General features: G+C 51.9%; 3 protein-coding genes across 4 annotated transcripts; 1 reads left to right on the top strand and 2 right to left on the bottom strand.

Moving 5' to 3' along the window:
* The first annotated feature begins 4,379 nt into the window (after positions 1-4,379).
* On the top strand, positions 4,380-10,689 carry LOC131819618 (uncharacterized). The gene is made up of 3 exons (XM_059154844.1): positions 4,380-4,489; positions 10,222-10,319; positions 10,507-10,689. The coding sequence occupies exons 1-3, from the start codon at positions 4,486-4,488 to the stop codon at positions 10,687-10,689; spliced, it is 285 nt and encodes a 94-aa protein (XP_059010827.1). The 5' UTR covers positions 4,380-4,485.
* On the bottom strand, positions 9,076-13,164 carry MUC3A (mucin 3A, cell surface associated). Of its 2 annotated transcripts, XR_009349263.1 has the most exons (4): positions 12,926-13,164; positions 12,003-12,151; positions 11,403-11,574; positions 9,076-11,143 (listed from the first exon to the last, which is right to left on the bottom strand). XR_009349263.1 is itself a non-coding variant. In XM_059154845.1 (3 exons), the coding sequence occupies exons 1-3, from the start codon at positions 12,976-12,978 to the stop codon at positions 11,468-11,470; spliced, it is 309 nt and encodes a 102-aa protein (XP_059010828.1). In that variant the 5' UTR covers positions 12,979-13,164; the 3' UTR covers positions 9,076-11,467. The 2 variants fall into 2 exon arrangements, 1 of the variants encoding a protein (XP_059010828.1); XM_059154845.1 differs by having other exon boundaries at positions 9,076-11,574.
* Positions 13,165-15,626: 2,462 nt separating this feature from the next.
* Positions 15,627-18,291, bottom strand: LOC131819400 (mucin-3A-like; the record flags this gene model as incomplete). Its single annotated transcript, XM_059154459.1, has 1 exon — positions 15,627-18,291. A coding segment is annotated over exon 1 (768 nt), but the record flags the coding sequence as incomplete, so codon positions are not given.
* Positions 18,292-25,236: the final 6,945 nt, after the last annotated feature.

Genomic DNA, 25,236 nt, shown 5'->3' with positions numbered 1-25,236 from the left:
CTTGCCTCTGAATTCGGTTTTGTCTGATGGGGCATGGTGGGAGTAGAGAGGCTGAGCTGGGGAGGCTGCCGAGGCGGGGAGCATCCCTGAGTCATGGGTATGAGGAGGATCAGAGGGAGGCCGCGCTCAGGGGCTCTGGTCGACACGAAGCACAGGGTGGCAGGGCTCAGAGTAAAGCCAGGCCTGGCTGTAGGACCTCAGAGCTGCCTACTCTTTTTTTTTTCACCTTTCCCTTGAGTGGTGGGCCATTCTGCCCTCCTGGTCTCAGAGGGTGCCTCCTCCACTCACCTCTCTGAAGCCCTCTGTGTATGGGGTGACCACAGTCCTCAGCCTCCCTACCTTCATGTGCCCATGGGAGAGCCACTTCTCAGCTCTGCCCCACCCCTGTCCTTGTAACTACTGAGACCATACCGGGCCCTGGGATGGCTGACCACTCGGCCCTCTGCCCTTGCTGGGACTCCCGGCCCCTCCAGGGCAAGGTGGGGGTGGTCGAGGTCCACATGGCGGGACGTGGGAGCAACCCCAGAGGGCGGTGTGGGGAGGGAGGGAACAGCCAGGAAGTAATATCTGAGCTGCCGTTCCCCCCTCTTTAAAAAAACGGTTTTGTGGATTTAGGCATTATAAATTTTATTGGACTTTTAAACTCACAAAAGTAGACTGTTTATTTTGACAAGTCAAACAACGAGCGGACACAAAAAGGCAGTTTATGGTCGTGTGTCTAACTGAATCACAACGAATGAACAGGGGTGGGGACGGCTGGCACTGACTGGCCACCTATCAGCGTCCCATACGAACCTTATCACAACTGTAACCCAGGGGCTCTGTGGGGACAGCCCACACAATCCCAACAGCCCCCTCCCCCACTCAGAGCAGAGTCTCCACGACCTCGGAGACCCAGAGCAGGTGCTCAGGGGGCACTTCTGAAGCAAATGAGTGAATGAGTAGTGAAAAGTCCCCCAGACTCTTTCCTAATGTTTCAATGTTACCCTGCAAGGCAGGCGTTACTGTTTCTGTCTCACACACACCCTGGAGTTCCCAGGGTAAACTCTCTCTCCAAGTTCAACCAGCTGGTAGGCTAGAATCCAAGAGGGTAGAGAGACAAGTGTTCTGTTTTAAACAGAACAAAAGAAGAGGCAGAAAATATTTGCATATAACAAATCCTAGCTTATAAATGTAGTTTTTTGTGATGATGTCTCTAATCAGTCTTCAGGGATTTTTTTTTTTTAATTTGCTTCACTGTGTCTTGAGAAGCTGAGCTTTTAAAAGAAAAGCACAGCCATTCTCCAAGGAAAGAAACCCAAATGGTCAACAAGCCTGTAAGAGAAGTAAATAACCTTCACCAGTAAGCAAAGAAATTCAAAACAAAGCAAGATGCTACTGATCTTTACCTACCAAACTGCACCCCCCCCAATAGTAAATGATGATGATAGCAGCAGCTGGCTGGGGGCATTTGCACAGGATGCCCACGGACTGCACCCGGTATCAGATTTCCAAAGGAGAATTTGAAAACACGCGCCAGGGACCATGGGCAGACGCATACCATTCTCAATGATCTCATTTCTAGACACTGATTCTAAAATAAAGCAACCTGTGGCAGACTTTTTTTTAAGCTTTTATACAAGAATGTTTATTATGTCATTATTTATTATAACAAAAAATAGGCTAAAGGTGGCCAAGAATAGAAGAATAAGAAATTGATTAAAAGACTTAGGACTATGATCCTCCATAGAACGGAATACTGAACATAAACTAAGCAGGGGCACGTGGGTGGCTCAGTCCGTTAGGCATTTGACTTTGGCTCAGATCATGACCTCAGGGGCCCAAGACCTGAGTCAGGCTCTACGCTCAGTGGGGAGTCTGCTTGAGATTCTCTCCCTCTGCCCTGACCACCACCACCCCTCCCCGGCTCAAGCATTCTCTTTCAATCTCTAAAATAAATAAATAAATCTTCCTTTAAAAATACATTGCCCCCACTATGCAGCCATCAAAAAAAACCCCAAATCTTGCCATGTGCAAGGACATGGACGGAACTAGAGGATATTATGCTAAGTGAAGTAAGTCAATCAGAGGAAGACAATTATCATACGCTCTCTCTGATATAAGGAATTTGAGAGTCAGGGCGAGGGGGGGGGGAGTGTCCCTTGGGGGAAGGGAGGGGGAAAAAATGAAATAAGATGGGACCAGGGAGGGAAACAAACCATAAGAAACTCTTAATCTCAGGAAACAAACTGAGGGTTGCCAGGGAGTGGCAGGGTAGGGTTAGGGTGACTGGGTGATGGACACTGGGGAGGGTATGTGCTCTGGTGAGTGCGGTGGAATGTGTAAGACTGATGATTCACAGACCTGCACCCCTGGGGCAAAGAATACACTATACGTTAATAAAAAAAAATACATTGCCCACAGAATAAATCTAAATACGTATTCAGAAATAAGAGAAAAATTTTGTGTTTCTCTGACCAGTAAGATTAAGTGAAATTTTCTTCTTTTTGTTTGCCAATACTTTCTCAATGTTTCTCAACAAAAATGTATCCGTGTTCTAATGTGTAAAACATACAAGCCACAAAAGCCAAAGGTTAGATGTAGCCCAAGCCTTAGAAAATGCAGGGAAAATCACTCACGGCTAATGATTCCCAAGCTAGGATTCCCCAAACCCTCGCCGTCAAAATGCTCAAGAAAAATGATCTAGGGGAGCCTGGGTGGCTCAGTGGGTTGAGCCGCTGCCTTCGGCTCAGGTCATGATCTCAGGGTCCTGGGATCAAGCCCCACATCGGGCTCTCTGCTCAGCAGGGAGCCTGCTTCCTCCTCTCTCTCTCTCTCTCTCTGCCTGCCTCTCTGCCTGCTTGTGATCTCTCTCTGTCAAATAAATAAATAAAATCTTTTTTAAAAAATGATCTAAAGGTGACTCTTGAATAACATAGGTTTAAATTGTGCGGGTCCGCTTGCATGCATATTTTTTTTCAGGACAGCACTGTAAATGTATCTTCTCTTATGATTTTTCTTAACCACACTGTGCTTTCTCTGGCTTACTTTTTTGTATAATACAGATGACAGCCAAAATATGTGTCAATTGACTGTTTATATTCTTGGTAAGACTTCCTTCCAGTCAACAGTAAGGCTACGGGTAGATATGTTTTGGGGAAATCAAGAGTTATATGCAGATTTTCGACAGCACGGAGGTCAGCGCCCCTAACCCCTCTGTTGTTCAAGGGTCAACTGTATTTGCCTATGTTATAGCCACGTACTCATCATCAAAGACAGAGGCTCTCCTGCCTAACAAGCCAAATTCCCTACTTTCCTGCCCTGTTGATGGTTTTTACTGCTTCTTCACAAAACGTGTATTTAGATTTTTTCTAAAATGTATATATTTTTTCTAAAATCTAAATTGGAGTGAGGCAGCCAGTTTGCTGGACAAGGCTTTCACTTGGTGACATCCTTGGGGAAAAGCTCTAGAAAGCAAGTCTGAAGACGACCACTGCGAGATGAGGCTCTTTCCTCCTGCCACCTCCAAAACACATTTGTGCTTGTGGTGAACTCAGTCAGTGGGGTCCCTGGGAAAGGCCCAGAATGCTGGGGTGTCAGTGGGGCCCAAGAGCGCCTCCAAGTCATCGCACAACCGAAGGATCTAGTGTGTTCCATTTCTCCCTGGAAAATGGGGACCAATGATGCTTGCCATGACCACACTGCTCACTCTAGAATATTCTGTAAGAGAAGCAGTGTGGGGGCCACTGGGATGTGCTTCGGCCCCCCAGGCCCCGGTGCACTTTGAGCCCTGCCACACAAGAGCTCAGTGGTGTGGGCCTGTCTCCATTTCTGTAAGGCCATTTCTACCTGGGAGAGTGGCCACAGAGCTGACGCCAGGCTCTCTCCCTTTCCCCGCTGCACATACCTACCAATATTCCAATTCTCTCCATAGTTATATATGACTTTTTCGGTTCAGAATTGATCTAAGGCCATTGAGTATCTATTAATACTTCCTTCTAGGGTGTCTGGGTGGCTCAGGCTGTTAGGCATCTGCCTCCAGCTCAGGTCATGATCCCAGGATCCTGGGCTCGAGCCCCGTACTGGGGCTCCCTGTTGTTCCCCTTGCTTATGCTCTCTCTCTGTCAAATATGTACATGAAATATTTTTTAAAAATAAAAGAAAGAAGGAAAGAAGAGAAAAAGAAAGGAAAAGAAAAGAAATGAAATACTTCCTTCTGGCCCAACTCCTCAACAGCCACCAAACTGCAATGCCACCACCTCTCCCTGCGGCCTCCCCAAAAGGCAGGATGGGGGGGGGGGGCTGAAGCAGACTCTGAGGCCCCGCCTTCTCTCCTCCATCATTGGCCCCTCTCAGAGCTCCAACACCCACTTGGGTTCTAGTACTTCCTGTACTGTTCCCATGGTTCCACACAGTAAACTTGACTATCAACTGATTTATTCAGCATTCTTCATCCAGAGTACCAAACACCTGCCCAGGAGGAGTCAGGCCTGCCGTGTTTGCTGAATGAGTAAGTTTATTACTTTCCGTGTAAAACAGCACTTCCTTTTAATTGCTCTAAATTTATACTCTGCAAGTTTCAAAGGTTGTCCCTTTGTCTATTGTGAACAAATCACTCTCGTCTTCACCACACTCTTCTTGATTTTGCGCTGGAGCCTTTTCCACTTCCGCCTCCCCCTTGCTCAGCCCCAGAGCTCTGAACCCTCGGGCCCCTGGACCAGCCCCTCCGGGGCAGACACTGCTACCCTGTCGCCCTGCCATCCTGAGAAGCTCCCCTCCCCCTCCCCACCCATGAACTCTTTAGAACTTCATGCACACAAAACAGGACACAGGCCCCAGTCCTTGTGTTGACCCACAGCAGTGTCTGGTCTTTGTGGCCCCTGTAGCACATGGAGAATGGAGAATTCAAGCCTGTGCCCTATTCACATCCACCCCCAAGCCCCAGGCCTGCAGGACTGTTGCACCCAGAAACTCCATGGTCCCCTCAAATGCAACAGGTCTCCCAGAAGGCCGCCATCAACCACCAGAAGGATGTTCCTGCCCTACCACTCATACATGGTCTAGGATGGTGTATCCTGGTGACCACACAACTCATCATCAAGGAAAGTGGGGCTCCCGGCTAGAGCCACACACCAGGATGGCTCCCAGGGCAACATAAGGGTCTGCCCTGGCAGGTCAATCCACCCCTGCTCAGTCCCCAAGGTCCTCTGAGGTCTCCAAGCCTCCACCTGGATCTAATGCCTTGGTCTCCCAGGGGCGCTCCCTTACATGACCCCTGACCTTTGGGGCATTCCTATAGGTCATCTCCCCAACACAGCCCTGCCCGTGATTTCCTACCTCCTCAGGTTGGCATTCTTTACCCCTACTGTTTGCTTGTCCAAAACCTCATCAGTCCTCACAGAATACCAAGACAAGAGTGCCAATTAGAAAGAAAATCACAGATGTCACCCAGGGTCCCTGAACCTTCATCTGAACCCCTCCCCGAAGACCCAGAATACAAATGGGGGGAGGGCGTTGCAGAGGGGTGAGGTCCTCCAGTGCAGGGATGGGGCAGTTCAAACCTTCTGTCAAAGGGGGACATCATATTAATTATTTGCTGTGTGGCCACAGGTATGTCACTCACCCTCTCTGAACCTCAATCTCCTGTCTGCCTACATCTCCTTACACAGTGTGAGCTACCTGCTGTGAAATGAGTTTGTGAAAAGCATAGCCCTCTGTGGGTAGAAGGTGGGGGGCCCTCTGGGTACCATCAGACCTTCTGGAGTCTTCTAGAATTGCCCTACTTGCCTGATCTCTCCACTTCTGATAGATGCTTTCTGACTCTGGCATGCTAATGGGCTCACAGGTGTCAGTGTTCTTTTTCACAAAAATACCAAGCACCTTAGGAAGAGGGGTGTCTGCTTGTACTGGCGGTTCTGTCTACCTCACAGCAAGGCGCACGGTGCCAACACTTGGCTGTCAGTGGGGCCCTTCATCCCCATCATCAACAACCCCCTTCCCTCTCCCGTGACAGCCTGACCAGAGAGGGGCCCAGAGTCTGCCTGGGGACAGGGACAGGCTGGACCCCCCCAAGGCTGAACCCAGCCACAGCTTCCTAGTCTCTGTATTTGACCTTAAAGCTAAATTATCTAGAATTTCTTTCTTCATGCCCTAAGTCCACATAGTTCCCCCATAGCCCCTCACCCTTTCCCATCAGCCCCTCTCGGGCTGCGCTGCTGGGCCTTGAACGTGTCTGGGTAGAGAAGAAGGCGGTACGTGAGGGCAAGATGGTGGGCTCAGGTGGCACCTGAGGACCCGCCTTCATGACTGGGGTCTCAGAACTCCCTGCGTGGGTCATCTCACTGCCGCCCTGCAGGGCACCAAAACTCCCTTCCCCACCCTCCTGCCCCCTCAACCCCCCTCCCCCACGACCCTATGGGGCCTTCAAGGGTCCCCTCTTCTACCGGGGACCTTGGTCTCACTCCCCTAGCACCCCTCACTCCAGTGACTGTCCTGCCCACACCTTCCCTCCGGTTTTTCCTGGTCTCCAGCGCTGGGGATGACAAAGTCAGCTCCGAGTGAGGGAACCCACAGGAAATCAGCTTGTAACTGGTTGCTTCCCAGAGAAATGGCCGTGACAGGTTCAACAAGAGGCTGCGTCTCCCCCTCAGCCTTTCAGCTGTTACTAACCAGAGGGTTTCCCCAGGCACCCCTGAGCTCTCCCCATGCAAGAACAAAGCTGCTGGATGCCCGGTCCTTTCCTCCCCAGGCCAGGGCTGATAGCCCTTACAGTGCGCCTGTGAGGTGTGGAAAGACGGGCCTTCTGAGCAGATCCAGCCCTCAGGACTGTCCCTCCAGGGGGAAGGCAGGCAGAGGCCACCATCTAGGTGAGGAAAGAGTCCCTGCTCCTCCAAGGAGAAGGCTGGAGAGTGGGAGCTGGGGGACACCAGCCCCTCTCAGCTCTGGGCCAGGGGCTTCGTGTAAGCCATCAACGGCACAACCACACGCCATACCCCTTGCCCTGCTCCCACACATCTCCAGGCACCCCCAAAGTCAGAATGAGGTGTCCAGCTCCTTGACAGCCCCCTCCCCTGCAAAGGGAGTGGGGGAATAGAAGAAGGAGCCCTGCCTGAGGCTGGGACACAAGGGACCTCCAGAGAGGGTCCGCCCCGGCCCCACTCACCCTGAGTCACTGTAGCAGGTGCCCAGAGCCAGAGACCCAGTGTCAGGAGACCCAGACCACCGGCATCTTCAGATAGGACACTGGCTGTCGGGTCTCCCCTCGTCAGGAGGGACCCAGAAATGAGAGCTCCCGGGAAGGGCTCGGCTATATAAAGGACCCCAGAGACATGTGCCTTGGGTGAGGGGTGCGGTGATGGGGCTGGGTGGATGTGTGTGGTCACCACCGGGAGCTGGCCAAAGGGCAGCCCGTCAACCCTCCCCTCTAACTCCACTAAAGCTGACCGCACACAGCCAGGGTCCCCCCAACGGAAGCCAGAGCCATGGGTGCAGCGGGACAAGAGGGAGGGGACAGGAGGCTGGAGACGTGAGAGTGGGTGGTGGTTAGCAAGGGACGGGGGCCCAGAAAATGCCAGGGAGCGGGTAACAACGAAGGGAGGGGGGACAGTCCTGGAGGGAGCAGCCAGCCACAGGCCGGGCTGAGTGAAGGACCCTGCACCCCCACCCCTGAAAGACCCCTCTTTCTCCCAGCCTTCCCTCCACCTCAGCTACCTCGAGCTGGCCCCTCGCAAATTGCCAGTGCCTTCCCCCAGGCTTGCTGCTGACCAGAGGTTTCCCTGCCACCACTCGCTCCGTAACAAAACGGCCCCAGTCTCTAGGAGGACAGTCATGGCCCTGTGGGCTTCCCACAGACCCCTTCCTTCCCTGCTGGGACACAGCGGTGCTCCCAGGCCTTCCCACACACCCTCTGGAAGCCCCTGTTCTCCAGGTAGAGATGCCATGAGATGAAGAGAAGCAACGTCTCCTACAATAAATGTAGGGAGAACCGGAGGAGGAAGGCTGGGGACTTCTGGCCTCTGAGGTTACTGCGGGGGTGGGGGTGCGGCCAGAGAGGAAAGGGGCTCAGTGGGGAAGTTTGTGGGGAAGGTGAGGCAGTAGCGGGCCGGGGAGAGACAATGAGGACAAAGGGCTGAGGGAGCTTCTCCACCCCACCCTGCTTCTGCTCCTGCGTGGGGCCCCGGAACACTGGAAGCCTGGGCCTTTGGGATGGAGAGGAAGGAGTGGAACCCAACAATGTGGGGACCAGGGCCTAGGAAGCACCAGTTGGGGGATTTAAGAGGCAGAGGACATCAATACCTGGCTGGGAATGGGGTGTGGAGGGAGGAGGGAGGATTTAAGACGGGGGCCCAGGGGTGCCTGTGTGGCTCAGTGGGTTGAGGCCTCTGCCTTCAGCTCCGGTCATGATCTCAGGGTCCTGGGATCGAGCCCTGCGTTGGGCTCTCTGCTCAGCAGGGAGCCTGCTTCCTCCCCTCTCTCTGCCTGCCTCTCTGCCTACTTGTGACCTGTCAAATGAATGAATAAAATCTTTTAAAAAAAAAAAAAAAGGGACGCCTGGGTGGCTCAGTTGGTTAAGCGGCTGCCTTCGGCTCAGGTCATGATCCCAGGGTCCTGGGATCGAGTCCCGCATCAGGCTCCTTGCTCGGCAGAGAGCCTGCTTCTCCCTCTGCCTCTGCCTGCCTCTCTGTCTGCCTGTGCTCGCTCGCTCTCTCTCCCTCTGTCTCTGACAAATAAATAAAATCTTTAAAAAAAAAAAAAAAAAAAAAAAAGATGGGGGCCCAGGGATGGGGCAGGTGGTAGGGATTTAGGGCTGAGATTATAAGGATGGGGGAGGGGACAAACTGGGGGAGACTTGGGGCTGGGTGCTGGGGTGGGAAGTGATTTAAGAAGCTCCTTATAGGGCGCCTGGGTGGCTCAGTGGGCTGAGCCACTGCCTTCGGCTCAGGTCATGATCTCAGGGTCCTGGGATCGAGTCCCGCATCGGGCTCTCTGCTCAGCGGGGAGCCTGCTTCCTCCTCTCTCTCTCTCTGCCTGCCTCTCCGTCTACTTGTGATTTCTCTCTGTCAAATAAATGAATAAAATCTTTAAAAAAAAAAAAAGAAGAAGAAGAAGAAGCTCCTTATGGGGGCGCCTGGGTGGCTCAGTGGGTTAAAGCCTCTGCCTTCGGCTCAGGTCATGATCCTGGAGTCCTGGGATCGAGCCCGACATCGGGTTCTCTGCTCAGCGGGGAGCCTGCTTCCTCCTCTCTCTCTGCCTGCCTCTCTGCCTACTTGTGATCTCTGTCTGTCAAATAAATAAATAAAATCTTAAAAAAAAAAAAAAAGACACTGCTTATGGGGGGAGATTTAATAGTGGGAGCAAGGATGCAGCAAGGAGTTACATAAGGAGCAGGCAGGAGGATGGTTACAGGGCAGGTGGGGGATGGGTGTCAGGATGAGCACAGGAGACCAGGGACTGAGGTCCGAGACCCCCCAAAGGAAGTAGAGACGGGGATCTGCGAGAGACCACATAAGCACAAAGGCTGGCACAGGAAGGTGCACGGGGACAGAGGTCTGACAGACAGTGTCTGGGTTTCACAGCAACCACACAAGGTATCGGGACTAGTATGCTCTACTCATCGTACAGGGTTCAGAGAAGTTATTGACTTGGCCAGATTCCCACAGTGCAAGAGCCTGGATTTGAATTGGTTGAAACTGGTGTCTGAAACTGGTGAAGTTTCACCCAGAGGGTCGGGCAGGTGGTCTGAGTTTGCTCCAGGAAACCAGGAGAGAGAGCTGCCCAAGTCCTCGAGCCATTCCCTGAAATGGATGCGGTTCAGAGGGTTTCTTCCCACGGTCTGGGGCAGGCTGGTGGGGGAAGGGCAGGGCTCACAGCAAGGCCAACCTCGGGTCTCTGGATATGCACCTGCCACAGAGTGTGTGTGTCAAAGAGGGAGTGAGAACCCACAGCCACCCGGCCCAGGCTGGCTGGAAGGTCGCTGCCTCCTGGTCCTAGCCCAGCCCCCTGCCCTAGCGGGTGGAGAGAGGGCATCAGGACCTGGATTCGGGAGAGTTCCTTACCCTCCCCCTTTGCCCCCTCACCCTAACACTGGTGTCCACATTCTCCAAGGCCACCTGGACGTGTTCACCCTTGACTAGAGAGAGAGGGGAAAAGAGGAGGGGAGGAGACAACAGGTGGAAAGAGAGATTCCGAAGGGCGGGAAAGGTGGGGAAGGCAAGGCCTGGCATGGGGGCTCCTGTGCCCCAGTGTCTGCCCTACAGGAATGGCCGGCGCAGGACCTTCACCTTTCTCAGGAGGTGCCCACGGAAGCGGAGACTCAAGCTTCCCCACACGAGGTACGCAAGGTATGTGTCTGCCCTGGGCAAGGGAGGACGCTGGGTCCTTCCCAGGCTCCGGTGGTGCCCAGGAAAGCCCCCGCCCCCTTCCCCAGGAGGCAGGACTCACCTGTCCACGGTCGTCCTCCGAGCCCAAGTTTGAAAAAGTCCCCATAGTGTCCTCATCCCAGATCCCGAACCATTTCTGTCGTCGCAGGACCTGAGTCGGGGCAACGCACCGCACCGTCCGAGCACGGCCGCCCCAGCTGGGACCCCGTTGCCGCGCTTCCCCGCACCTCTACGGTGCCCATCGGCCTCCAGCTTGGCCATCTCTCCGCGAGCGGGAGCGCGCGACGACGAAGAGGCCCAGGGACGCCAGCAGCAGCGGCAGCCGAGCTAAGTCCCCCACCAGGCGCCCGACCAGCGCCCTCCAAGCGACGGCCACCTGGCAGCGCGGGCGCGAGAGCCAGAGAGTGTCCGTGGAGAAGCAGCTGGAGCAGGAGGTCACAAGTCACAGACCCTCACACCTTCCGCCCCGGGTCCGCTCGCATCGACGTACGCCGACGTGCGCCGACGTGTGCCCACGTGAGCCGACGTGGGCCGACGTGGGCCGCGGTGGGCGGGGCCACGAGGGACCGCCCAGCGGGAAGGCCTGGCGGGTTGTGGGCGGGGCTTCTCCTGCGCGTGCGCAGAGTCTCACCCGCCGGCAGGACCGCTCTTTTCCACGAGGCACTGGACGCGCTGACAGTCGACGGCGCCCGAAGTGCATTGGGTGACCCAGCCAAGGCGGTTCTCCTCCACCAAGGGGAAGTAGAAATCGCCATAGCCTTTGGCAGTGGCGTGGCGACAGATGGCTGGGTTGGGTAAAGGGTTGCAGAAAAACAGGAACCTCATCCACTCTACTCAGGGGCCTGGTCATAAATGGCTCCGAAAATGGGGGAAACAGCTTTTCCAAGGGCAAGGTGTCGTGGAGTAGATCCTAGGATTAGATGAGGGGAGGGCAGGCCCCCAAGACCCCCCACCCTCTCCCCACCTTCCCTGCTGGTCCTCCAGCAGGGGAAGCTCCTAACAAAGGCCAGGAAGGGCAGCCCTGCCTGGGGCCACATCACTCACCTCCCTGAAAGGTCTCCTCCTCCTTTCCAGGGAATTTCAAGAGGCAGATGTTCCTGGTGGGAGGGTCATGGCCTCCGGGGCCACGCAGCCCTTTGCCCATCCTTATCTTCCACGGTCAGCTCCTTCCTGGTGTTATTGTTCGCCTTGATGGAGTCAGGCTTAAAACACAGGGCTGAGGGGACACAGGCACAGGTGGAACACAGGGGGAGGTTAAAGGCTCAGGGACAGGTGATCAGAGCGGGGAAGACCAGGGAGGGGCAGAGAGGGCTCTGTCACTAAGGGGAGATGAGGAGGGGCCACAGGGAAGGCTCTTCTTGCCTCCTTCACCCCCCAACCTCCCTACATCCCCACCTTCCTCCACCCCCTGCCAAATAAGCAAGGGTCCTCAGCCGTCCTGAAAACTTGGAGCAGAACTGTCAAGGGGTCTTCCCCAGCACCCAGCCTCTGGCAGGCCCCTCCCTAGCCCCATTCTTGACCCAGTTGGCTATAAACCTACGCCCCCAATGTGCTGGAAGGACCCCAGGGCTGGCATCTGAGCCCAGAGGCTCCCATCACAGCTAGTAGCTCTGGCCCTGACCCCTCCCTCCAGCTCTGGCTCACTCCAGGTATGCTGGCAGCTGTCCCCGTTATGGCTGACATTCTGGAGCTTCTCCTTCAGCACTGTCTTTACCTTCACATGCTCGCTCTCCAGCTGGAGGCTAAAGGGCAACTCCAGCGGGACCAAGTAGCTCACCACAATGCTGCCACTCCTGAGGGGATCAAGAGGGTCGGGGGTCTTACAGGGTGCTCAGGCCTGGGGCATGTAAGTCTTTAGGAGGGCACCTCCAGGACCAACCACAAGTGCGCTGGTATTGGGAGGAAGGCAGAAGCCATGACTTGGAAATCCAGGAATATTATTCTCAGGAGCCACCAGCATCCCTGATTTAGTCAGCCCAGAAGGCAGGACAAGGAATGATTGACATGCTCTTGCCTTTCATTAAGCCATTACCAAACCAGGCCCCCCTGTGCTCTCTGCCTCACTCATGCTGACCCACTCAGGAGGCCAGGAGCCACTGTCCAGACACCATGCTTCCCACAGCCTTCATATGCACCTCCCTGCGTGTCCCATGTGATCTCTCCTTCCAATCTTGTTTAAAAAGGAGGGTGGCATCTCTACTACAGAGAAATAACCACAGAAAATGATTGGGGGAAAAAATCCCCCATGAAGTGATTGGTTCCCCTATCTCCTTCCTCCACCTCTCTCTTTCTAAAATCTGATGATTTCAAAAGGAAAAGATGGCTTCTCCAGCTTTTCTTTGTGCCCCCTGCCCCCACCTAACACTGCCTCCACAGCCCCATAAGGGTCTCCTTCCTCAATGACAGGATCTACACATCCTTGAACCCCTTCCCATTTTGGTAAATCTTCTGCATCTGAAATGCCGAGATCCTTGGGATCTCACCTGAACCTTGTGACCTGTGCATACCCAGGGGCCCAAGCTCAGCTTCAGGGAAGGACTCTTGAGTTCCCTCCCTTTCCCTGTCACCTGATCCCAGAAGGTGTCACTGAAATCCTTATAGGCTGTGGAAGTGTTGTCATTGAGGTCTGGGGAGAACTCCTGGTCAACAGAGACCTCCATGCTCACTTCAGACTCCAGTCTACAGAACTGTAAGGCAATACATTTGCATTATTTCAACTGCTAAGTTTATGGTGATTTGTTACAGCAGCATTTAGAAGCTAATACAGCTTCTAGCAGCCCAGACCGGGAAGGAGACCACAGGAAGGTGTGTGATCCCAACCACCTCCTGGGGGTGATGGTAGAAAGGAGGCATGACATGGGGTAAAGGAAAGCATGGGAGAGAAGGCAGGGATGGAGCAATTAGGCAAAAGGACATGAGTGCTGACAGGCAAACCCTGGGGCTGGACCCAGGGAGAGTCAGTGGCATCTCCCAGGAGAAAGTGCAGAAGGCAGGGTCCTGGCAACTCACCCAGATTCACCTATTCCACCACAAACTCACAACGGGAGCTATAGAAGGTGCTAAGGCAGTGGCACTTGGGGCCATCCCTTTTACCCCCATGCTGGCTCCTGATATCCTGGAGCTCACAGTGGGGTTCAGAGAACCCCAAGGGCAAGTGGCAGAGGCCTCGTATCCAGGTGCCACCATTGTCACAGCACAAGAAAAAAAAAAGGAAGTTCAGGATAGGGCTTGCCCTTGGTGACAGAGAAATTTATCAGAGGAGAGAGAAGAGGAAACAGGGAAGCAGGAGGCCCAACCTGGGACAGTGGTCCAAGTGAGTGGTGGTTGAAGTTGTTCTGGATGATGTAAGGATGATAGCACTCTAAGAGGTGACTGCTGGTGTTTCTGGAGTCTTGATCGTGGCTGGGGTGGGACAAGTCAACTTGATTGAAGTCAACATCACAGTTGGAACGCTGCTGCTTATTTTTGTGGTCGGTGGGAGGCTAGTGAATCCAGGCATATGTGGGATGGTTACAGAATTGGTGCCTATCCGGTTTCCACTGGTGGGTCTTCGAGTGCTTGTCAAAACTGTGTGACTGGGGGTAGTCCCAGTGCTGACAGAACTAGGAGCATCTGTTATGCTGTTAGTAGGATGAGTTTCCAGAACAGAAGAAGTGTCCATATGTATAGGAAACACAGTTGTCATACTGGTGAAACTAGGAGGTGGCCATCTCAGCAGTGGAAGTAAACACTGACATTGGGATGGTGGGCAGAGAAGAAACTTCACTACTTAGACCCATTCCCGCAAATGAAGTAGTGGGAGAGGCAGGTGCTATGGTAACGGATACAGATTCTGGACATGGGGCAGCAGAAGAAATAAAACAGCGTGATGGTTGTTTCAGTAGCAAAGGTCTTCAGAGAAGATGTGGCTGAAGAAGTTCTTGCAGTTTCCGATGAAAAAGGAGCATGGAAAGCAGTAGCAAAAGAGCCTATCTTTTCCACACCAGAGAGAAGTGAGGATGTAGAAAGAGAGTTAGGGGTGGTAGTAAGCATTGAATTTGCACTAGTGGAGGATAGAGAAGAGGACATTATTGTTGTGGATATTGAATAAGAGAGAACAGTACCAAGAGAAGTAGTTAGTGCATTTGTAGATGTACTCAGACTAGGGAAAGATGATGTTGGAGAAACACAAGAAGTCCTGAGTGGTATTGTGGGGGTGGGTGTTGTTACCAACATTGTAGTCACAGTCATGGCTGTTTCTGGGGTAGAGGGAGTAGGCAGAGTGGCTGTGATGGAGGTAGACATTGAAATGTTGGTGGGAGTGGTGATGTCAGTTGTGGCTGTGGTGACCACAGGGGTGGATGCAGCATTGGTACTAAGCAGTGTAGTAATCAATGTGGATGAAAGGGTTTGCGGTCAAGGTGGAGACTGATTCTGTGGTTGGGGAAGGTGGAGAAGACAGACACATCCTCATGGCTGATGTGAAGGTATTGGTGGGGACTGGAGTAGAGGTGGTCAATGTCAGAGAATCAGCCGTATTGGTGGGATGATTGATGATGTGGTTGCAAGACGAGATGTAATCTCCATGGTGAGAGACAGCATCCAGACATCCCCAGTATTAGTGTGGTTTTCCAGGGGTATGGGGCATGAGAAGGTGTGACAGATTGCATGTGTATGCAGTAAGTGTAGTAGAGGTGGTCAGGGGTATTATGTGTGTGTCAGTGGTAGTGGATGCTGGGGTGGGGTCAGCATTTGTGGGCCACATATTTGTGCCTGTTGCATATGAGGTGGTATTGGCTGTCTATGTGGTCCCAGTACTGCTGGAAGACATGGAAGGAGCCTACAGATGTAACTGGAGTGTTGGTGGCAAGGGTAGGATGTGGCGTGGTGTGGGTACTTGGGTACATGGGTGCCACAGCAGGCATTGTGGTCGAGGTTGTAATGACATCGGATGATAAGTCTGTATTTTGGACAATGTGGGGGGGGTGCAATATGATGGAAGCCATGATTGTGGAGGTGAGGTCAATAATGGTAGTCAGCAAACCAGTGGTGCCCCTGGATGTAGGGATGATGGTTGACAGTGTTGAGTTAGTCACGCCTGTACTAACAGAGGATGAGTTTATGCTGGTGGTTAATGTCAGGACACCAGAGGTGGAGGGAGTTGGGGTCATTGCTGACATAGTTGTGCTTCCTTTAGAGTAGATGTTTGAAGAAGTGACTCCTCCTCCTCCTCCTCCTCCTCCTCCTTCTTCTTCTTCTTCTTCTTCTTCTTCTTCTTCTTCTTCTTCTTCTTCTTCTTCTTCTACTGTGTGGCATTGTGGGCATGGGTGTTGTTACCACAATCATGGTGGTAGTTTCTGGAGTGGAGGAAGGGGGCAGAGAGGCTGTGTTCAAGGTGACAGTGGTTGAAACGTTGGGGGGAGTGGTGATTTCAGTGGTGGCCATGGTGCCAGGACTCGTGGGAGATATAGGGGTGGATGTGTCATAGGTTGTAGGGAGTGTAGTAATCAAGGTGGATGTAGGGGTAGTGTTTGTGCTCCAAGTGGAGACTGATTCTGTGTTTGGGGCAGGTGGAGAAGACGGACGCATCCTCATCGCCAATGTCAAGGTATTGTGGTAACTGGCAGAGAAGAGGCTGGTGTTGGAGAATTGACTGTGTTCCCAGGCATAGTTAAGGATGTAATTGTGGGAGGAGAAGTCATCTCTGTCATGAGAGACACTGGGGAAATGTCTTTTGAGGACTAAGTGTAGTTTTCCGGGTATGGCATGAGAAGGGGTGACAGCCATCTTGCCTGGGCAGGTAGCAGCTGCCGTGAAGGAGTGTGGTTCTGTGGCTGTGAAAGTTGTGTAAATATTGGTGGTGGTGGATTCCAGAGTGGTTTCGGAGGCAGCAGATGTGGCGGAGACCATTGTGTTTGTTGGAGTGATGGATGATGGGGTTGGAGAAATCGAAGTAATTCCTGCTGTGAGAGTTTCTCTAGGGCTGTCATTCCCCAGAATAAGCTTTGTTTTCATCGAACTCGTTGTTTTCAAAGTAATTGTTGGTGCACTGAGCATGGCCGTGGCTTCAGTAGGAGCAGATGTACTTCGTGTTGTAGGTGTTGCTAATGTATTTGTTGATGTGGGATCGTGAGTGGGGGCGGTTGCTGTTTTGAATGTACTGGCGGTGGGAGGAAACGAAGCTGTGGTTGTGATCGAGAAATTGGTGACGGGCGAAGAGTTGTTATTGGTTACGGTTGCTGAGATGTTCGTGGCAGTTAAAGAAAGGGTAATAGAGGCGGAAGTGATTACTGGGCTAAGAGGCCTGGGTGTGTGACTGCTTGCTTGGGGTCAGGCGAGGCCTTTCTGTGATACCAGTTGTAGAGGATGTCGGGGGATGGAGGTTGTGTGGGGGGCTGAGACAGAGAAGAGAGGAGGGCCATGGTTGGGTGAGTTTTCCCCCACAGTGCTGGTGGTAGCGGCGGGAGGGGAGGTCATGGCTGAGGTGAGTCTCTCCGTGGTGGTCAGGGTCGTGCAGGGGGTGGGCTAAGTGGTAGTGATGTTAAGGCTGGTGGGGGTGGGGGTTGATGCCCTTTGTGGTGCTCGTGTAGACAATGAGGGTGGGTGGGGTGGTTTTGACCTTGAGGACAAGCTTGGCCATTGGGATCGTTGAGGTGTTGGACTTGACTGTAGTTTTGAGCAACGGCTCAGAAGTAGGTTTAAAGTGGGGAGAGATGGGGGGAGTTGGGAGTGGGTGCTCCCTACTGTTGGGAGCTGGAGGGGTCCTGTGGGGGGTGCTCAGTGGCCACCTTGCCTCACCTTTGGAGCGGGATTCATTTACAGATCGCCTTGACACCATAAACACCACGTGGGTTATCCCCTGCCCCGCCTTCCAGATAGTATCACAGAAGGTAGGAAGTTCCACTGCTTACCCCTCCATCCGAGGCAGTTTGGGGAGAGGACCTTTCAGGGTCTCAAGGGGACACCGACATTCCTTGGCGCCCCCTTCTGAGTGGGGGCCTTCCAGCCCTCAGGATGGCTATGCCAAGCCTGCATGTTCAGCCAAGGGCCCTCCCTCCTCACCCCTTTCTCCACACATGCATGTTTCCCTTACCCTGCTCTTCCCTTACCCTTACTCTTCCCCTTCCCCACCTCCTACCCCGGACGCCCACCCTTTGGCTCTCCTCTGCCTTTCTCCCTATGCCACACTGCTGTCTGGGCTGACTCCCCTCTTCTGAAAGAGCCCAGCCAAGCCTGGGCTTGGGGCGCAGGGCAGGGAGCACATCACGGACACTGGAGCCATTGGATCAGAGAGAGGAAAGCTGCGTAGAGAACAGCAAAGGGAAAACCAGAGACGGAGGCTCAGACTCTGTTGAGACAGGGAGAGAGGCTCATACTGACAGGCTGAGGGACAGGACAGAAAAGGAAACTTCCAGAAGAGGATAACTCAGAAGGTAGGCATGAGGGGTGCCCAGGTATCTCAGTCAGTTAAGCGTCTGCCTTCAGCTCAGGTCATTCTCCTAGGGTCCTGGGATTGAGCCCCACACCAGGCTCCCTGCTCAACAGAGAGCCTGCTTCTCCCTCTCCCTCTGCTTATGTGCACTCGCTCTCGCTCTCTCTCTCTTTCTATGTCAAATCAATAAATAAAATCTTAAAAAAAAAAAAAAGTAGGCATGAGTTCCAAAAACCTTAAGGTTTAGCAGTGAGTGTTAACAAAAACAGACATATTTTCTATCCCCCATTCTGTTTTGCCCACTAGGGTAATTAGTTTACAAGCCTGAACCCTAAGAGTTCACTCCCTATGGAGCCCACTCCCTAAAGAGTGAGGGTCAGAGATCTCATCAGGCTGGGGTGAGTGGCAGAGAGACTCCTGCAGCCACGGCCTCCAAAAGCAGAAGTGCCCAGACCCCCTGCGCACTCACCATTGGCCTCCTCCTCACCTTGGACCCAGAACTCTTTGTTCTAGAGAGCTGGGATTTCATTTCCCAGCCTCGCTGGGTGTGTCAGGGAGGTGGGAAAAAGGGATGATGAAGATTCCTGGGTTGGAGCCCTTAGAGCCAGGAGGCGGCCCTGGAGGTAAGAGAGAGGGTGGTCCTCGGGCCTCTAGGTTAAGAAGGTGTAGGATTGGGGGTCAGGAACAGACAGCAGGAGAAATAGGGAAGGGAAATACAGGGGAATTGTGGGATTCCGAAGGGACACGAGAGAGAAAGCCCTGAACGCATGCCGGGTGGTACACACCCACCCTTTGGGAGCCATCAGGATCTCCCAGGCCGGCCTTGCCAATGACAACTGTGCCCAGAAACATGGGCTGGGTGGGGGCAGGGAGAGGTAGAGGCAGAGCTATAGGAGGGAACTGGGACCAAAGGCAGAGATGCCCCAGAGGGAGGAGAGAACCCCAGGGGCAGAAGTGGAGGTGTCGTGGAGAGAGCGCCCCGGGAAGTCAAGGAAGAGTCCAGAGTGGACCAGAGCACCGGGGCTGATAGGGAGGGACAGAAGAGAAGTGAGGGCTCAGAACACCAAATCAAAGGGAAGAACGCTCCTCTGGAGAGAGGTTATGCCCACCCTCCCAGTGCACGCACCAACCCTTGCAACCTGCTTGGTCCAGCGCCAGATGAATCCAGCTTCCTTTCTCCTTAATGCCCCCCACACCGAAAGCTCTGAGGAATCCCTCCTCTGTCTCCCCGGGGGCCTCAGAGCCACTTCCCTACACACCCCTGCCCTAGAACATCAGGAGAGTCTCTGCAGCCCTTTTCCCACGGGCCCCCTTACCTCTGGCGCCCGTGGAGGCCCCGAGCATCCAGAGGAAGCCGAGGACCCTGGGAAGCCCTCTGCCCCCTTGCTCTTCCCTCCACCCTCCCTTTAGCATGACTGGGGCTGAGACCCCATAATCAAAGCCATGCGAGCAATGCAAAATTCAATCGGAGGTCATTTTCATATCTGTGGGCCACGTCCCAGAAAAGTTAATACAGACGGCCAGTGGAAGCAATCAAACAAAAGGATGTTTTGAGGGGCGCCTGGGTGGCTCAGTGGGTTAAGCCTCTGCCTCCGGCTCAGGTCATGATCCCAGGGTCCTGGAATCGAGCCCCGCATCGGGAAATCTCTGCTCAGCGGGGAGTCTGCTTCCTCCTCTCTCTCTGCCTGCCTCTCTACCTACTTGTGATTTCTCGCTCTGTGTCAAAGTAAGTAAATAAAATCTTAAAAAAAAAAAAAAAAAGAGTACCATAAAGGAAAGACTCTCAGAATGGCTTATTCAGTGAAACCAATAGACACAGTTTTGTTAAAACAGTTTTGTTAAAATACACACATATGTATTTCCTATGTGTATTCCTATGAATACACACACAGACATAAACACACAGGTAAGTGCATTCAAAATTTGAAGGAAAAAAAAAAAAACAGCTCACCTACACCAGTAACAAGGGTAAGATTAATTCAGAGAAACAAGAAGGAGCTAGGGTTCAGAATGATAATCAGGGAACATTAGCTCCATCTGTAGTTTTTACTTTTTACTTTGACAAAGATTCTCTTCTTGACTGAACTCTGACCAGGCTGCCCTGAGCCCTCTTCCCAACTAACCCTCATCTGTGGCCTATAAAGACTTGAACAATCACTAACACAGTTCTCAGAGCTCAAGGCCCCACCCCAGGTTGACCCCAGCCTCCCTTAAAGTGCCTGCCTGAGAGAGCTCAAGACCACTGAAAGGATTTACTCTCTGTCCCAGTGAACACCCAAAGATAGGGCTTCTGTCTCCCAACCTTTGGGGAAGGGCAGAAGCCCAACTTTGATAAGCACCAGTTAGCAAACCCAGATGGGTTTCACATGGACCACATCCCCTCGCCTTCCTGTAACTGTTCACTCCCCCAGTCCCCTGAGCCCCACTCCCTCTCTCTCCCTTAAATCACCCAGTGACCTCTGTGCAAACCAGAGTTCGGTTCGTGCTGGACTCTTACCTGTTGCAACAGTATGTTACTGATTAAAATATGTCCTTAACACTTTAACTAGGGTATGACTTTGTTTATCTTTGACAACTTAAAGATGGTGTTATGCTTTTGAAGCTAATGTAAAAGTAATTGAGAAGAGGATTCTGGGGGCAGCTGGGTGGCTCATTTGGTTAAGCCTCCAACTTGATTTTTTTTTAAGATTTTTATCTATTTATTTGATAGACAGAGAGAGATCACAAGTAGGCAGAAGGTAGTCAGAGAGAGAGAGGGGGAAGCAGGCTCCCCGCTGAGCAGAGAGCCTGATGTGGGGCTCGATCCCAGGACCCTGAGATCATGACCTGAGCTGAAGGCAGAGGCTTAAACCACTGAGCCACCCAGGTGCCCCTCCAACTTGATTTTGACTCAGGTCGTGATCTTGTGGTCCTAGGATCAAGCCCCGAATCTGCTGCCACTCAGTAGGGAGTCTGCTTAAGATTTTCTCTCTCTCCCTCTCCCTCCCACCCATGCTCTGTCCAGTCTAAAATAACTAAATAAATAGATAGATAAATAAATAAATAAATAAATAAATCCTGGAGGAGGAGGAGGAGAAGGAAGAGAAGGAGGAGGGAGAGGTGGAGGAGGAGGAGGAGGAAGATTCTGGAGAAATAGTGGAGTAGGAACCAGGAATCCAGCTCCCCACCTAGACTATAACTGCAACTGCTCTAGCAAAATCTATCTGATGTAACATACTTCGATCCCTGATTATAGTTTCTGATCACAAAGGTTCAAACAAAGAGGCAAACAGCTGTTCTTACAAGCCCTCCCCCCCCCATTTGAAATGAATTCCAGGGGATTTAAAAGGTTAAGCTCCTTTTTCCTCCCCTTCAGTGTTTGCTTTTCCCCCTTTGAGAGTTGCATGTTAAACACTAGGACATTCGAACATGACTGTATATGTGGGAAATTTTGGGAAGTGACTGAGCATGCTCAGGGAAAGGATTAGAACAGACCTAAGAAGACCTTAGTTTACACCTTGTGTCCATATTCAGCCACAGACACTCTACAATAACCAACAAAAACAATAACTGAAAACTGTGGGGAAGGAGGAGAATCTGAGTTCCAGAGTTACCACATTATTAGAGTCAAATGTTCTGTATCAAAAAAAAAAAAAAAAAAACAGGGGCGCCTGGGTGGCTCAGTGGGTTAAGCCTCTGCCTTCAGCTCAGGTCATGGTCTCAGGCTCCTGGGATCGAGCACCGCATCAGGCTCTCTGCTCAGCGGGGAGCCTGCTTCCCTTCCTCTCTCTCTGCCTGCCTCTCTGCCTACTTGTGATCTCTGTCAAATAAAAATAAAATCTTTTAAAAAACAACAACAACAAATAAAACAACATCAACAAAAAACAAACAAACAAACAACAACCACACAAGGCATACAAAGCAACAGGAAGGTATGATCCATTCAAAGAAAAAAGAATTAAATAGAAACATCCCTGAAGAAGACCTAATAGAAGATATACTGGACAAAGATTCTAAAACAACTGGTTTAAGGATATTCAAAGAACAAAAGGAAGATATGGAGAGAGTAAAAAAATGATGCATGAGCAAAATGAAAAATATCAATAAAGACATGGAAAAACGAAAAAGAAATTGAAAAGAAAGAGCTGTAAAGCACAACAACTGAAATGAGAAATCCATTAGAGGGATTCAAAGGCATATCTGAGCAGGCAGAAGAAAGAACCAACAAACTTGAAGACAGGACCATGGATTATTAAATAGGTCAAATGGGAAGAAAGACTGGGAAAAAAAGATTGAAGAAAAGTGGATGGTGAGGCTGGCTGCCCAGGAATGTGAACATACACATGGGGTACTGTGGGCTGCTGCCCCAGAAGGTGGCATCTACCATGGAAGCCCCATTCAGCCAAGAAATGGATTTCATATGTGACTTCAGACCAGAAGGGGACATCAGCTCTAGCCCACGTTGACACAGTTGGGTGGTGCTTCTGTTGCAGGTGAACTGAAGCGTGCAGGGGGCCCATAGATCTTGGAGGCAGAGGTAGGTGTGGGAAGGACTAGAGTCCAGCGGGGAATATTTGAAGGCAGAAGTCAAAGTGCCACTTGCCACAACTGGGGGTTTCTCTTTATAGAAAAGAATACAAAATTATAAATCTAAAACTAGATATGATAATCCCTAAGGCCTTAGAGTCTTTGAGAAGGGAACCCCATAAATTATCCTCTTCCTGGGAGGCCCAAGACTCAGGAAGTTTCGGGGGGCTGCTGCAAAGTGGAAAGGCAGTTGGCCAGGCCTTCTGGGAGCTCCCTGAGCCTCTGTGCCTCTCACATCTCATGGAGGAACACATTTCTGGGATCCTCCACTTTGATCAGTTGCAAAATAGTAAAGAGTTTGTTTTTGGAAAGATCTGTTCTTGTTTTTCAGAAAAGTCTCCTTGAGGCTGGAGCTATGTGGTCAAGCACCAGTGTTGGCCAAGATTCTGGAAACAAAGCATGAAAAGCCAGTTACCATGCCAAGGATACAGACGAGAATGGACCCCTGTTGTAAGGGGTGACCAGGCTCCTGGGGAGATGGATCCCAATCCAACATCAGGTTCCCTGATTCCTCCCCATCCCCCACTTTCAATTTCTTTTCCCTCTCCTGCACAAACTTGTTTCTACTGCACCCAATAGGCTTCTCCTACCTTCTGGTCTTGTTTTGGTATTGGTCTTGGTCTGGTCTTGGTCTTCTGAACTGTTTCGCACACTAGGACAGCCCTGTCTCCTCCCATTCCTTCTCTCAACCTGTAAAAATCCTACCCGTTCTTTTTTTTAAGATTTTATTTATTTATTTGACAGAGAGAGAGAGATCACAAGTAGGCAGAGAGGCAGGCAAGGGGGTGGGGGAAGCAGACTCCCTGCTGAGCACAGAGCCCGATGCGGGGCTCAATCCCAGGACACTGAGATCATGAGATCATGACCTGAGCCGAAGGCAGAGGCTTAACCCACTGAGCCACCCAGGCACCCCAATCCTACCCATTCTTAACGGCTTTGCTTCTTTTCTCCAACAGGAAGCCATGTGTGATCACTAAGCGACCTCTCCCACTCTTGAAATATCCTGGTATTTACGCTGACATCTCTCCCATGACACTCAGTTATCATTTGGTAGAAGGTATTAGTCATTTGAATGCCTGCCCAGAAGGGGAGGGGAAGATGACAATGGTGCACCCTGAGCTGGGGCAGTGGCTACTTTCTCCCTGAGCTAGCAGAACCCCACCTGACTAACAGAGGAGATGGTTGATCTAAAACAGCCAGAGTCCTCTTGCTGCTTTGGGGGGAAGCCTCAGCCCCATGCCAGGCTCCAGCCAGCATGAGAAAGCTGGAAAGGAAGGAACACAGCAGCAAGCACCTTAGTCCCCTGTACCACTGTGCGGCACTGGAGCTGGGAAACCTACACTCGAGACCCAGAGGTGGTTCCAGAAATGAATATAGTCCCAGCCAGAGTTTGAGATGAACAAGAAGCCTGCTGGGGAGTGGGGAGACTGGGGGCTGAGGATGGTGAGGTGAGGCTCATCATCAGTGATACCCACCATTTGACCCATTCCCACCACCCACACTTCACCCCCCAGGCCAGGTGACATTAAAGTGTAGTTCATGGTAGGACAGTGAGGGGTACTGGTCTCTCTCCAAGAGTCCACTATTGTCACAGGTACTCCGGGGGCAACATCAACCCAGGAAAATAGAGGCTGGGACCATCCTTCAAAAGCCAAGGTTTAAGGACAAAGTGTAAAGATAAGACCAAGGACAGGTCACCCCTTTACTGCTCATGAGTGAGTCAAGTTTTCTGGAAAGGTTAGGACAAGTGTGCTCACCGTCCCCTCCACTGTGTCATAATCTGAATTGTGATAGCAGTTATCATGGATGGTGTCAGATAGTAGGAATAAAGGTGCTGACTAGAGTTGTCTCTGAAGTCATGATAAGGTGGCGGGGGGGGGGGGAGGGGACATCGACTTGCATGATGGCAGATGAAAACCTGATACTTGGTTTTACGACAAGTGGGAGCCAGTAATGGTTGGCCTATTAGTGAGGAGAGATCAGGCAATGCTGAACTACACAATCTTTAAGACGCGGTGGCTTGCCACAGCAGACCTTTCTTCCCACTCATCTACCTGCCCATCCCAACATCTGTGCTGTTCATTCAGGGACCCAGGCTGATGGAGCAGCCCCTGTGTGAGACACTGCCAGCCTCACAGTGGTGGGAAAGGACAGATGGCAAAACCATGAGCTGCCCCTTAGAGCTTCTTTCCAGACATGATGTCGCATACCTTCCACCCTCAAGCAAGTCACTTGGGTGCCCTGAGTTTGAGGGACAAGAATGTAAAATCCTTCATCAGGGAGAGGAACCACACATCTGACGCCAAGCCTGCTATCAGTGGCATGGGGAGATATAATCCACCCCAGAGGGAAAACAAACATGTTGAACAAAAATACAACCTACCATGGCTAGGATCCTAGCAGTAGCTATGGTTTATGTTAATCAGGAGCCATCAGTGGGGCGCCGGGTGGCTCAGTCAGTTAAGCATCTGACTCTTGATTTTGGCTCAGTTTATGATCTCAGGGTCCTGAGACTGAGCCCTGCTTCAGGCTCCATGCTGGGCGTGGAGCCTGCTCAAGATTCTCTCTCTCTCTCCCTCTCCCTCTGTCCCTCCCCCAACCTCTGTCCTTCTCTTAAAAAAAAAAATTTTTTTAATTTTAAAAAAGAGCCATCAGTGACATTAGTAGACATGATCAAACCCCTGGAGAACTTTTTTTTTTTTTTAAGATTTTATTTATTTGAGAGAGAGAGAACAAGTGCTAGTGAGAGAGAGAGAGAGAGAACAAGTCGGGGGAGGGTCAGAGGGAGAGCAAGAAGTAGGATCCCAGCTGAGCAGGGAGCCCAATGCAGGGCTCCATCCCAGGACCCCAAGATCATGACCTGAGCCAAAGGCAGATGCTTAACCGAATGAGCCACCCAGG

Source organism: Mustela lutreola, chromosome 17 (genome assembly GCF_030435805.1).
Source record: "Mustela lutreola isolate mMusLut2 chromosome 17, mMusLut2.pri, whole genome shotgun sequence".
In the NCBI taxonomy this organism is placed as follows: Eukaryota; Metazoa; Chordata; class Mammalia; order Carnivora; family Mustelidae; genus Mustela; species Mustela lutreola.
Note: the sequence above shows the minus strand (reverse complement) of the source record. Positions and strands in the feature narration are given on the sequence as shown.